Below are 13,907 nucleotides of genomic sequence, written 5' to 3' on the forward strand. Positions count from 1 at the left end.
ACACAGATAGCACAGATAGCTTTGCAAATAGCTCTTCGCTGCTGATTGGTCTAAGGGAGCAAGTGTGACTTATACAGTAACATGATCATGCCAATGATTTACAATGAAAGTGTATGCTTTGGCTAGTTATTCATGGGCTAAACAAGATAAATGCTATTTCTGGAGACGACAAGAGTTAAACTGAGAATTGAAAAGCTTATCATGTCATTATGCATTTATTCCTAATTCCTATGTTCTAAAACAGAACGATTGCGAGATGCTTTTTTGTTATATATTTCGTTCAGCGCTTTTCATGACATGTCATATACAATATACATTTAACATTGGCATAGTATACATTGTTGGCTACCCAGCTCATTAAAATATCTCGTTGTCCGCCAGCCTACCCTACAAAAAAATATCGCAAGTCAATTACCCCAGAGGTTCCTGAGATATTCAAGCCTCTCAAAAGCCCTACATCAGCAGAACAACTTGCACACCCTTGACTTTTCACGTGACACTGCCACAACGATCACCTACACCTGTAGATGATCCAAGAGCAGTCAGTTACGGATAAAATGGATAATTAGGTTCATTGTTTTTCTTAAAAGTTATCAGCTTGGGTTGCACAGCTGCTTGCGTATATGCCTGCGTATTGAAATTATCAGACATTATATTTGATGAAAACACTGAAATAAATTCAAAATATGAAGATATTTGTTGTAAAAGAGATTTGGTGCATATTTGGTCAAATTTGGTGCAAGTTCGCCAGGTAGCCCGTCGTGAAAGCGTCTTATATGGACCTATGTTGACCAAATCACACCAAATATGATATAATTTGCGCCAGATAATCGTCGTGAAAGCGGTTTATAATCACCATAAGCCCAGCGCTTCCGTGCTTAGTATCACAATCGCCTCTGACCGCTCGTCTGTTTCGCTCACGCGGTGGTGACGACGGAGACGGACGAGCAGTGCCACCAGCGCCACGACCAACAGGACCGACATCACTGCGCCCAGCGCTGGGTACAGCACCGGGGAATGCTGCTGGTCCGTCTCGCCGCCGCCCCCAACGGGAGTCGATTTCGACGGAAACGATGCCCCGGATGGAAAAAGAGCGCCTTTTCCTTCCACAGGAGCTTGATCTCTCGCGATTCCGGGAACCACGGCCCGAGCGGTGACCTTTTCTGACGGCACCGGGACCGTTGTCTCGCCAGCCGGAGAGCTGTAGATGAGCCCGGGGTCGCAGCGGTGTCTGTCGGCCAGCTCTGGAAAGGGCAGGCGGTCGTCCTGGTCACAGAGACTGCGCTCGTACAGCTGCCAGAAGACCGCCTCCTGTGTCAGACTGAGCGGCCCGCTGTCGGGACCGGCGCACAGCGCGCGTGTCAGGCTCTCCGTGGGACAGAGACCTGTCGGCATCGAGTGCACGATCAGGTCTGTGACGGCCAGATCGGCACACTCAGAGAAAGTCAGCGAGCCCAGCTCGGCCTCGGTGACCTCCATCTGGTGGATATTCACGGGGGGACAGAAGCCTGACGGTGTTGGCTTGACAAGCAGACCTGCGAGAGCGTTCTTTTTTAGCGACTCCACGTGCATTTTATGGATGCGAATAGAATCGTCGGCCACAACTGACAGTGCTTTAGAATTCAGTCGCTGGACAAACAGATTAGTGACTTCTAGTTCTACAAGTTGCAGATTCACGCCAATGTCTTGCATTGTCAAGAAGTCGCTGCTGCTGATGTACAGCTTCCTCAGCTGTCCAGAGAACGCCTCGCTGCTTAGAACATCGATCCTGCTGGAGTGTACGGACAGCGTGGCCCGGCTATCAGACCCGAAGACACATCTAGTTTGGGCATTAGCGATGGATACGTTGTTGAACATTGTGTTGGCAGTCCGGCCTCCAAAGCTCTGGTCATGGCACTCTTCCATGCGAACATTATTCAGCGCCATTTCGGCAATGGGCGCTGAGAATGCCTTCGAATCCAGGACCAGCATATTGATGTCCTGCAGCATCAATTTGAGGCCCGGTGTTTCTGAGTCGTAGTGAAAGGCGTCTGTCTCAATTTGAAGTTGGTTTATTTTGGCCAGCTCAAAGTTTAGTTCTCGGTCCCAGGCTCCAGTGACCGCCCAGCTTTTTACTCGGACGTTTTCAATGTCTTCCATGCGCACCATGGATAGGTTGCAGCTGCTCTGCATATTCATTCCTCCGTTTTCTATGGTTACATTGACGATACCGTGGAGGCTGAAGTCAGTGAGGAGCGGCAGACTGGTGAGGGCGTCATTATAGATGGTTACTCTTTCGGCGTTGGAAATGTGAATTGTTTTCACCGTTGGAGGTATGTCCGCTTTCCTGAGAACGATCTGAAAGGAAAAATGTTCGCATATTTAGAATAAAACAGTAAACAATTACCGTACTACATACACTCAATAAATACTCAAACGAGCATTTCGAATATAAAGTATATTTGGTGAGGCAGGCCATTAAGCTAACAAAATAAGTCGCATGGCTTACCCGTTCCTCGTCATTGCAGCTGCAGGCGACGTGCAGGGCGACGGAGCAGCTGGGCTCCACCGTGCAGCAGGGCGTGCTGCACACCGACAATTCTCCGTCAGTTGGCAGCTCGGCGCTGACTAAGAGCACCGCCAGTAACACCAGCAGCAGCAGGACGAGTGTCCACCTCTGGACGGTCGCCGCCACCTCCATTGACAGTCGCCGCCTGGGATTTAGTTTCGATTGGTATGTGCCATTCGCTCCTTGTCTGCTGGCTCCACATACATGCGCCTGCGAGTCTGTGAAAGGAAGCTTGCTTAACCCGCGCCCGGCTGGGGGTCCTGGATTTCCACGCCCTGCTAAGGGGGGGGGGGTGTCTGAACACGGAAGGCGGCGTTCGAAAGAGCGCCAAAAATAATGACGAAATCACTTCGGTCAATTTGTTTGGTCAGATCAAAGGTCAGGTCACCAGAGGTCATTGAAGGCAAAATTTCGCCGATTTCCAGGTCAAATGTCGACAATTTCCAAGATGCCAACGCATAACTCGGGAACCAATAGAGCTACAGCGCCGCAGAAAAGCGCATTCGATAGCCCTATTACCGCCCTTTCTGAGTAATTCTCTCAGATTTGACCTAACGTCAACGGTTTTGCCTGCAGGGGGCAAAAACTGCAAAAATAGCCGATTTTTTTTCGGAAACAGTTTTTATGCAATAACTTTTGACCCAAGCCTTGCACGAGGTTACTTATACCGACATCGTGTTTCTCTCGTCAAGACGCATCGAATGAACTATAACTTGACCTTGAAAGGTCAACTTGAAAATTTGACCTCAGGTCAAGGTCATGACCTGGCCTGAAAGGGTCATTTTGCATATCAGTCGATCCGTATCGTCGAGCTGAACACATCTAATGCGTTTTCATCGCTCTAGCATGCCTCTATCAAAAGTTATTTGCGAAAAACTGTTAGATACCATTCGTGACCTAAGATGACCTCAGGGCATAAACAGGGGTCACGGACACCATTTTCATGTTCAGTGTGTCTAAACCACTTGTAATTAAGTGTTTGGGAGTGTTTATAATGTCTTTCGTGCAAAAGAGGCGCATTTCAATTTTCTCCCATTGACAATGGGGAGGTCGCAAAATTGACCTGACCTTAGGTCATCGATATCAAAATTCTGAGATATAAATTTTGTACGTGCTATTGCTCTTAGCAATCGCTGAAAGTTTCAAAGCGATCGGTCCCTCGGTGTAGCTATGACAGACATTGAAACTTTTTATGAGGTGAGGTCACTTCAAGTGACCTGGTGACCTGACCTTGAATGACCTTGGTCTGAAATTTTCACAACATGTGTAGAATTTATGTATGATAAGGTGTACCAAAAACGGCGGCGCGGAGCGCCGCCGTTTTTTGAGATATTCGCGAAAAACCACAAGGGGGGTGTTCAAACACCCCCCAGCAGGGCGCGGGTTAAAAGATACCTTTTATTTTATTTTGATTTAGTTCTTCTGTGGTGTCCAAGCTAAACGATGCATGTAGTATATACTCTTGCTTACCATCAGGTATTCGATGCGTTGTCGCCTCCATCGATTTATTTGGGTAAAGAACCTATGTGCCTTCGCGGTTGCAAGCACGTACTTCTATTAAATTACTGCTTTTTACACGAAAATAATGCAAAGATGATATAGGTAGTTGGCAGTTTTAAAACGATTGCTTCCATTGTTTGAAAAAAATGGGTTTAACCCGCACCCGGCTGAGGGTTTTGTTTGAACAGAGAACCCCCCACCCAAGTCTTTCGCAAATTTCTATAAAAAACGAGGTGCGGAGCGTCACCGTTTTTGTCACAATTTATCATGGATCTTTTTCACACATGCTGTGAAAACTGCATAGTGACCTCACCTCATTCATAGAAAGGTTATAATGCCTACCATATCTACACACAGGGACGGATCACTTTAAAACTTTCATCAATTGACGAGAGCAGCATTATGCGCAAATTATAGGTATGTTTCAGAAATTCGATGTCGGTGACCTAAGGTCAGGCCAGTGTTGCGACTTCTCCATTCGCCATTATAAGTCAATGGGAGAAAATTGAAAGAAGCTTCTTTTGGAAGGACGTCATTCTAAACACTCTCAAATACCGAACTACAAGTCAAAGTGACATACTAAACCGGATAATGACACCCGTGACCCCTTGCTATGTCCGTGAGGCCATCTTCAGTCACTAATGTACCGGGCATTTTCCGCTAATAGGCAATTTCTAATAAAGACATGCTAGAGCGATTAAAATATATTGTCCCGCACCGTAGACAGTGTTTACCATTGCTTCACGCGCAAAGAGAGAAAATTATCAGATGTCGTCTGATTTGTTAAACGTCTAGACCAAGGTCTAGACGATTACCAAACTGTTAAACGTCTGGTAGACATAAGCCGTTTTCACGACGTCCATCTGGTACACATTTGGTACACATCTGGTACAGATTAGGTGCAGATTTGGTCAAATCAGGTTCAGTGTGTCTCTTAGCAGCTATCAGCTAGGGTTGCACTAATTGCTTATATGCCTGCTTTGTCATATTATCAGAGAGCATCATCGATCAAAACACTGAAATACATTCATAAAATGAAGATATTTGCTGTAAAAGAAATTAGGTGCAGATTTGGTCAATTCAGGTGCATTCGCCGGATAGCCCGTCATGAAAACGGCTATTTCGTCTAGTCTGAAATATATCATATTTTTATATAAAATGTATTTTTTGCCGTTAAGCGCCCGAAAGATATCGGCGGAACGGGATAAAATTATTAAACCGCTCGTAGGTAGAAAAATCTTTTAAACGTCTCGTTAAAGATTTGTTCTACCTACTCGCTGTTTAATATATATTAACCCGCGCACAGACGGGGGTCTGCGCCAACTTCGTACCGACGGGGGGGGCAGATGACCGCCCCCCCCCCTGAGATCTCGAGAACGAAGCAAGATAGCGACAAGCGGTAAACGGCATCGGATACGCACGGACAAGGTCTACAATCTTTACCAAGGCCATTTTCAGGTCAGGTCAAAGATGACGTCACAGGGATCGAAAAAGTCAAAATGGCGGCGCTAGATATGGAGAGAGTTTTTCTCGAATAACTTTCGAATTAATCAAGATAGGAACAAACCAAGGGCAGCATCGTGATCCTCTCGTCAATCCGCATCGAATGATGTATATGTTGACCTCGAAAGGTCAAGGCCAAAGGTTGACCTCAGGTCACGTGACCTCGAGGTCATCATGTATATCATTCGATGCGTCTTGACGAGCTGAACACAATGAGACCATCCACGCGGCTGTAGCTTGTTCCTGTACCGAGTTATTGGCAAAAAACCTTTGGTGACCTTTGATGACGTCACATGACTTTACAGCTGCCCAACAGCAAAACAGACCTCAAGGTATTGAAGGTTGATCGTATATGAAGTCATGTATGGTATATGGGGCCATTCCGACCCGTTTTAGTGGTAAAAACAGGGAGTTGATTTTTCCCCCATTGACTTATAATGGGGAGGTCGCGAAATTGACCTGACCTTAGGTCACCGACATCAAAATTCCGAGATATACAAATTGTAGCTACTAATGACCTAATAACATCCTGCGACTTTCAAAGGCCTCCGACATCTACTGTAGCTCTGGCACGGTGACAAAGTTGCAAAAAAGTGACTTGAGGTTGGGTCATTCAAAGTGACCTGGTGACCTGACCTTAAAAGTTAGGAGGTTCAAACTTGCACACCATGTGTAAAATTGATCAGAGAATAGTCGTACCAAATTTCGCGGCGCTATGCGCCGCGGTTTTTCCCGCTATCCGCGAAAAACCTCAGGGAGGGTGGATATCCGCCCCCCCCCCCCCGTCGGTGCGCGGGTTAATATACCGGGTGGCCCAGAAAAAAACGTTCCCAACTTTAAATCAATATTTCTCAGAAAGTGATAAAGATACAACATTGAAACTTCAAATGGTCAATGCGGCACACATTTTCAGTAAATGGTGTGATTTTCATGGTGTTCGGTAAATAACTTTTCAAACGGTTCGTGTTTCAAGCATGCCATGTAAAAATTACTTTTTTGCTCCGATGTTTACTAAAAAATGTGAGCGAACGGGTCACTTTCACCATGCGGCACCGCGGCCCAGAGCCATGACTTCTACTGGCAGCTAGTCTCATTGATGGTTCGGGTCTCAGGATGACACATTCCCTCAGACAACCACGATGGCTCTGTGCCAGCGGCATCGGAAGAAGTTTCCAGTTTTCTAACCATCTTGTGGCTCAAATGCTTTCCTGGCTGACATTCCTGGGAAAAGGTAGCTTTTCAACCAGTTTTTTTTTGTCATCTGCTGGCAATGTTGTTTTTCATAAGCTATTCTGTGGTCTTCTGGCACAGGAACCAGTCTGCAGGGGCGTCGCCGAAGGGGGGGTCGGGGGGGTCGCGACCCCCCCACTCGTCAGAACCGGGGGGGTCGACCCCCCCCCCCCACTTTGGCGATGCTGAGTATGCTTTTTTTAGCTATCATGTCAGGGAAGCTGGCGTCAGCAACATCAACAAATACAACGTCAGATTCAGAATCGCTTCAAGAGCTCCCTAGTCCCTATTGCTTATAGGTCAATAAGCTGTGGGTTAGAACATCAGCATGACAATGTGATTTTAGTCCCTTTTTATCCCTCAAATGAGCGAGCGCGTCAAAACTGATCCAAGCGTTCGTCTGATTGTCAAAATAATGGTTGCAGTCGATTCGTCGGATGACGTATCAGTAACTACGAGGTACCTGGCTAGCCTCAGCCCTGCTACCCTCGGACCTGCCTGCATAGGGGAAGAGGGGTCAGATGGTGGATCCCTCTGGGGCTTTCCTAATAAGACGCGCAAAAAGGAGTATATTGCAACGAAACTTCCAGTGACCTCGGGTTAATGAATTTTACACCTATTCTAAAAAATTGGCCCTGATTCGAATATGGATGACCTTGGTCAACTTTTTTGAGTTTTATTTGCATCCACATACAAGTGTGGTTTTTGGGGCTGATTTCGAGTTTAGCGCCCGTTTGAACCGTTTGAAGTAGTTTTGATAAATGATGGTTAGGTAACATGTTACGAAGCTATCGTTGGTGGTTGTCAGTCACCCACTCTAGATGGCCGGCAGGAAGCCTGCTGGTCGACCTGACCTGACCCGACACGATCTACCCAAAATGCATGGAGTCATCATCTTTGTTCAAGACTAACATCGAACTCGTATTCGGGACCCCGATAACAGCTACGGCTCACTAAGTTCTAGCAGGCGGCCAGATTTTTCCTATGTACTTTTGGGCGTTGACCTAAGATGACCCGGCCAAGACCTTGAAATTGGGCATCATCGGCTTTCTCTCATCACGGGCAGCATTTTTGCTCTTTCGCGAAACTCTATCTCGATCAGGGGCCGAAAGCATGCCTTATGCGTTACGTTGGTAAACGTTTTACCTTAGCGACCCGCAAAATACGAATAAGAGCTACGGCAACACGTAAGCGTATTCGATAGCTTTTTAAACTCTTTCGCCAACTTCGCCTCAGATGATGACTTCGGTCTATGGCTTGTGTACCATAGAGTCCAAACAGCTAACGGACGGATTTTGCCGAAACATTTGTTCTGTAAACAATATGGTTCAGTGAATGTGTATGATATTTCATGTTATCACCATCGTTTTTGTTCGTCGAAACCCGTCGCATGGCTTACAATTGAACTTAAAACTTCAATAGAAAACTTGACATTAGGTGCTCACCATGCTCACCATAGAGAGTAGGAAAGAGGCATAGGGAAGCGGATGTCATAGGATGCTGCCTCTTGGTAGGCAGCCTTGAGGTAAAGGTCATGACCTGACCAAAAAAGAACCTGCTGCTCTAGATCGATCTGTGTTACTGAGCTGAACACACTCCAGGTGCTATCATCGCTCTACAACGTCTCCATCAAAAGTTGTTGTCGAAAATGTGTTAGAGACCTTTGATGACCTAATGACTGACCATTTCAGTCACCACTGGTCATTAGCTGAACCTTATCTCTAAAATGAACAAGGTGCCATGGCTACAAAAGTATCTAGCGTTTTTAGCATATTCTTTCAAAGCAGAGGGCATCGTACTTTTTCCCATATCTTATCATGATTGGTGAGGTCACACACCTATTTGACCTGACTTCGCTTCTCAGATGTAAAATCCCAGATTCATGAACTGTTTGCACTTATACTCCCATTCATTACTCCAAATTTCAGACTTATAGGAGATCATCTATAGGAATGACAAGACTGCAGTTTTTAGAGGCATTAAAACTGAACTTGACATGACATTGTGACCTGACCTCAGGTGACCTGTGCTTGATTTTTATGCACGATGCAAAAATTGATGTACATTAAGATATACCGCTGCTTTCGCGGCGCTGCGCGCCGAGTTTTTCCTCCGGGCACACGAAAAAAACCGGGAGTGTGGCTAAAAACACCCCTACCCATCAAGACGAAGACCGGAAACCCGACCCCCCCACTCAAAAATCCGTGGCGACGCCCCTGCCAGTCTGCTTTAGTTTGTTTTCCTTATCCGGTCGATTTACTGTTTGATCTACTGAAAGGAGGGTAATCAGCAGTAGGTAATCCATGCACCGTGCCACTCCTGCTCGAAACATGATTTGGTGTTGAAACGAATGACATCCATGAGCCCCATTTTGGCTCAGTATTTGAATATTTGGCACATAAGTGAGACAAAAATATTAATAAGAACATACGTGTTGGTTTCATTCACGTGCTCTATTTTTATTCTTTTTTATAACATGGGACGTCTAACCCAATCATCACTATCGTTTGACATCGGCCAAAAAAGCAAAAATGTTTTGCTTAATTCAACTCAAGATTGCCAGCTTGAAAATGATGGTATAGTTTATTTTGGCATACCAATGCGCAAAGAAATGACGCAAACTTGATGAAAATTTTGGCTCGTTATTTGTACTCGTATTTTATATATAGGCCTCCAAAGTTCGGAACGTTTTTTCTGGGCCACCCGGTATATCGAGGCGATAGGCGAGACGTTTAAAATATGTGTTGTATGTATATTTTTGCCGAGATAAACTCTTTCATTTCCAGAAGCTTGGATGGAGACCGAGGGAGATAGTATAGCTAGGTGAAATTCATCGAAGCCCGTATTTCCCAGGGGTATTACCCCAGGGGTGGGGCTAAACGAAAAAAGTGCAGGACCTGTTTCAAAAAAAAAGTTTTTAATTGCGTCTGGATATCAGATCAAGTAAATACACTGGCACTTTATCAGCAAGGCATCAAGGTCTCGTTTAGCACCATGAACCAGTAGTTTTGATTCATTCCTTAACCCGGCAGTTGCTGGGGTATTTCGCCACCCACCGTTTGCTGGGGGGGGGGGCGTTAAAAGCCCCCAGCCGATAACTCGAGAACCAATAGGCGCAGCGAAACGCACGAGGCGGCAAACGAAAGAGGGCGACGAGACGCTTCAGATGAGTACTTTAAAGTTGAATTTTGAGGTCACAGGTCGGGTCAAGGTCAGGTCAAACACCTGAAATCGGGCTTTCAGTAGCATGGACTTTAGGACTTCGCAATGGGCGCCTCTCGCCATAAACTCTGTCAAAACGGTGCACAATCCATCTTATAAGGCCTACAAGAGTGTCAGCTCCATATAGGGGTCAGTCAAGCATAGGTCAGGGTCGAGGTCGAGGTCAGGTCAACCGGGTACATATCCCCGAAAATCAAAACTGATATTCGCAGCCTGTGACACATGTTTTATAGGTAATTTGGAGCGTAGAACACGATGGTGACATTCATTTTATCATATGTGTACGTGTTTGGCTCAAAAAGTTCAATTTAAGAAATTCATGTATCATGGTCACGAAAAATTGCCAAGATTCAGTTCAAGATTTTGGAAAATGCGGAACGATAATCAATAATTGAAGATAGCCATTTGATTGATCATGGTATTGGCAGTCTAATGGCGTTTACGGCATGTCTGTATGTTTATTCTGCGATTTTATATGATTTTTTGAACATATGCCGTTTTTGGTCGAAAACTCAGAAATCATGACGTCACTAAAACCTCGATATCTCAATAATTTTCCGACCGATTTTTTTGAAACTTTGTCACAATAAACTTCAATCAATTCTCTACAGGCACCCAAAATTTGGCGCGCCTGCGGCGCGCCGTTTTTATGCTATGGCCCGGCGAAAAAAGTGGGGGCGTTTAACGCCCCCCAGCAACTCGCGGGTTAAGGAACAGGAGAAAATTTTTAGGGTGTCCATATTGCCCCACCTTCCCCATGCCCGTTCCCGAGCTATGCGCCGTTTTGTTGAAACTTTGCCGATGCTTGGCGCTGTAAGTGTAGAAATTTTATCTTCGGTGAACTCTGATGACCTGACAATTGACGATCTAAAAATTGGCCGAGGCAATTTCTTTTTTTTATTTTCGACGCTCTTTTCAATGCCGCCTACCGCGTGTCATACATGGTCCGGGACTCGGGAGCCGAGTTAGAAGGGGGGGGTCAACTACCCCCCAGCATGGTGTGGAAATCCAGGACCCCCGACGGGGCGTGGGTTAAGAAGCTATAAGCTATACCCACATGTTGACGCAAAAAAACTGCGAACATATATTGTCTGGAATTGGATGACGGTAAATGTTGATTATGAGCATATTTTTAATTGACCGAATCCTCAATGTAATCTGAATAAAATGACAAATAGCAAAAATTCGGGTATTCGATCACAGATCTTTGTCAACCGATACCAGCAGGCGCCACAATTGTAGATGTCAAAATACTTTTTGTTCAGTACACATGCACAACAGTAGATATGTCCTCAGGGAAAAGATTTATGGTTGGTACTTCTAAAAGTCGCAGCAGTCAAACATAATATGTACAGGGAAAGCAGTCAAACATAATATGTACAGGGAAAAACCTATACACAAGATTAAAGTGCGTTTGTGCCTAAGCATATACGAATTTAAGATGAAACAATACTTGCGGATCAATTAAATGGGCAGCAAGTTACACTCTTACCCTGGACAAAGTTAGGGCACATATAACATTTACACTGTGCGAAACAATTAAATGAGCATATTATACATAAATGAACATTATATACGTAAATGAGCATACATGAGCGTATTATCATACTATGACTACTCATACCCTGGACAAAGTTAGGGCGCATACAGCATCTATGAAAACGATCTACACAATCACTTTTAACGTGGTGAGCTCTTGAAAATGCTACCTACTTTGGAAGTAGCTGCCAGGAGGTGCTGTTATCGTTAAGAGCTGGCATCCTATCGCGGATGGTGATGGATTCAGCAATCCTCCTGTCAGCTTCATCCTTACATTTGCGTACGATGCGTGCTATCAGAGTCGTGTCCGTTGGGGTCAGGTCTGGGTGCTCGTGCGCGAAATGTTCACCCATTGGTGTGCCTAGTTTTGTTGGTGCCATCTCGTAAGTGTTCGTTATATCGCAGTCGTATTGGCCTACCGCTTTCTCCTACGTAAGTTTTGTTGCACAGACTACATTTCAATTCGTACACTACGTTTTTCGTGTGACACTTTCCCCGCAGCCCAGCTTGACATGCGTGGCAGTGCTGTCTGCCTGAAGGACACGGTGGGTCTTTGAGAGCTGACCGCACTAGCTGTCTTTTGAGTGTGTTTTGATTTGTCCATGCTGCAAGGATCGGAAACCCTGATGTTTTCAGCACTTTTTGGACCTTGGACCAGCACTTTTGTGTCCTTCAGGCAGACAGCACTGCCACGCATGTCAAGCTGGGCTGCGGGGAAAGTGTCACACGAAAAACGTAGTGTACGAATTGAAATGTAGTCTGTGCAACAAAACTTACGTAGGAGAAAGCGGTAGGCCAATACGACTGCGATATAACGAACACTTACGAGATGGCACCAACAAGAAACTAGGCACACCAATGGGTGAACATTTCGCGCACGAGCACCCAGACCTGACCCCAACGGACACGACTCTGATAGCACGCATCGTACGCAAATGTAAGGATGAAGCTGACAGGAGGATTGCTGAATCCATCACCATCCGCGATAGGATGCCAGCTCTTAACGATAACAGCACCTCCTGGCAGCTACTTCCAAAGTAGGGTAGCATTTTCAAGAGCTCACCACGTTAAAAGTGATTGTGTAGATCGTTTTCATAGATGCTGTATGCGCCCTAACTTTGTCCAGGGTATGAGTAGTCATAGTATGATAATACGCTCATGTATGCTCATTTACGTATATAATGTTCATTTATGTATAATATGCTCATTTAATTGTTTCGCACAGTGTAAATGTTATATGTGCCCTAACTTTGTCCAGGGTAAGAGTGTAACTTGCTGCCCATTTAATTGATCCGCAAGTATTGTTTCATCTTAAATTCGTATATGCTTAGGCACAAACGCACTTTAATCTTGTGTATAGGTTTTTCCCTGTACATATTATGTTTGACTGCTTTCCCTGTACATATTATGTTTGACTGCTGCGACTTTTAGAAGTACCAACCATAAATCTTTTCCCTGAGGACATATCTACTGTTGTGCATGTGTACTGAACAAAAAGTATTTTGACATCTACAATTGTGGCGCCTGCTGGTATCGGTTGACAAAGATCTGTGATCGAATATACCCGAATTTTTGCTATTTGTCATTTTATTCAGATTACATTGAGGATTCGGTCAATTAAAAATATGCTCATAATCATCAATATGATTTTCCTCACTACGCTAAACTCTCTTAAATTAGACGGGTAAATGTTGTTTCAACGTAGTTTTAAAAAGGCATTGCGATGAAACGACTAAAAAAAACAGAAAACCAGGATGAAACAGCCTGCGACCTGACGACTGGACTCCACCGTCCCCTGATGGCAGATCGTACATAAACCCGCACGACACATCCAAACCCGCATGACATACAAGACACAGTGGAAGCGAACAGAATGGTGATTGACAACTCAAAACATGGAAACAAGCACGAAACCCGCAGCTTGCTGAAGCAACTGGGCGATGTTTGCGCAATATACAGGTAAGGTACTATTCTCTCTTACCTTGTCTCGGTCGAAGTCGCAGCGCACTACCAGCATGAGCAGCGGACCCAAGCAAAGCTGATATAGCAGATTCGTGTGTCATAGGCATTCTTGATAACGATATCGTGATAGGTTTAGCCTTGTAGATGCTGCAGTATCTACAGGTATCTAAGCATCTATGGATACTTTATCTGACACTTCATTGCACCCCTGATACAGTCTCGATGGTCATCAATGACATGATCAGGGCACTAAAGAGGACATGATATGATTGGAGTCATTGGAGTCATGCCTTGTGGCACTGTGGTGCCGGGCCGACTGTCAATCTCCACACTGCAACCCACCATACAATAAATAGATGAATAGGTTCATAGAGCTAAATAGATATCAAAGATACCAACGTCA

At 45.1% G+C, this 13,907-nt stretch overlaps 1 protein-coding gene across 2 annotated transcripts; it reads right to left on the reverse strand.

Annotated features, from left to right (window-relative positions):
• Window positions 1-255: 255 nt before the first annotated feature.
• Window positions 256-13,666, reverse strand: LOC122385732. Of its 2 annotated transcripts, XM_043374190.1 has the most exons (4): window positions 13,524-13,666; window positions 2,489-2,766; window positions 1,360-2,337; window positions 256-1,307 (listed from the first exon to the last, which is right to left on the reverse strand). In XM_043374190.1, the coding sequence occupies exons 1-4, from the start codon at window positions 13,609-13,611 to the stop codon at window positions 984-986; spliced, it is 1,668 nt and encodes a 555-aa protein (XP_043230125.1). In that variant the 5' UTR covers window positions 13,612-13,666; the 3' UTR covers window positions 256-983. The 2 variants fall into 2 exon arrangements, with proteins under 2 accessions (XP_043230125.1, XP_043230124.1); XM_043374189.1 differs by having other exon boundaries at window positions 256-2,337.
• Window positions 13,667-13,907: the final 241 nt, after the last annotated feature.

The sequence above is a fragment of the Amphibalanus amphitrite genome, unplaced genomic scaffold, assembly GCF_019059575.1.
Source record: "Amphibalanus amphitrite isolate SeventyFive unplaced genomic scaffold, NRLGWU_Aamphi_draft 000229F_arrow, whole genome shotgun sequence".
In the NCBI taxonomy this organism is placed as follows: Eukaryota; Metazoa; Arthropoda; class Thecostraca; order Balanomorpha; family Balanidae; genus Amphibalanus; species Amphibalanus amphitrite.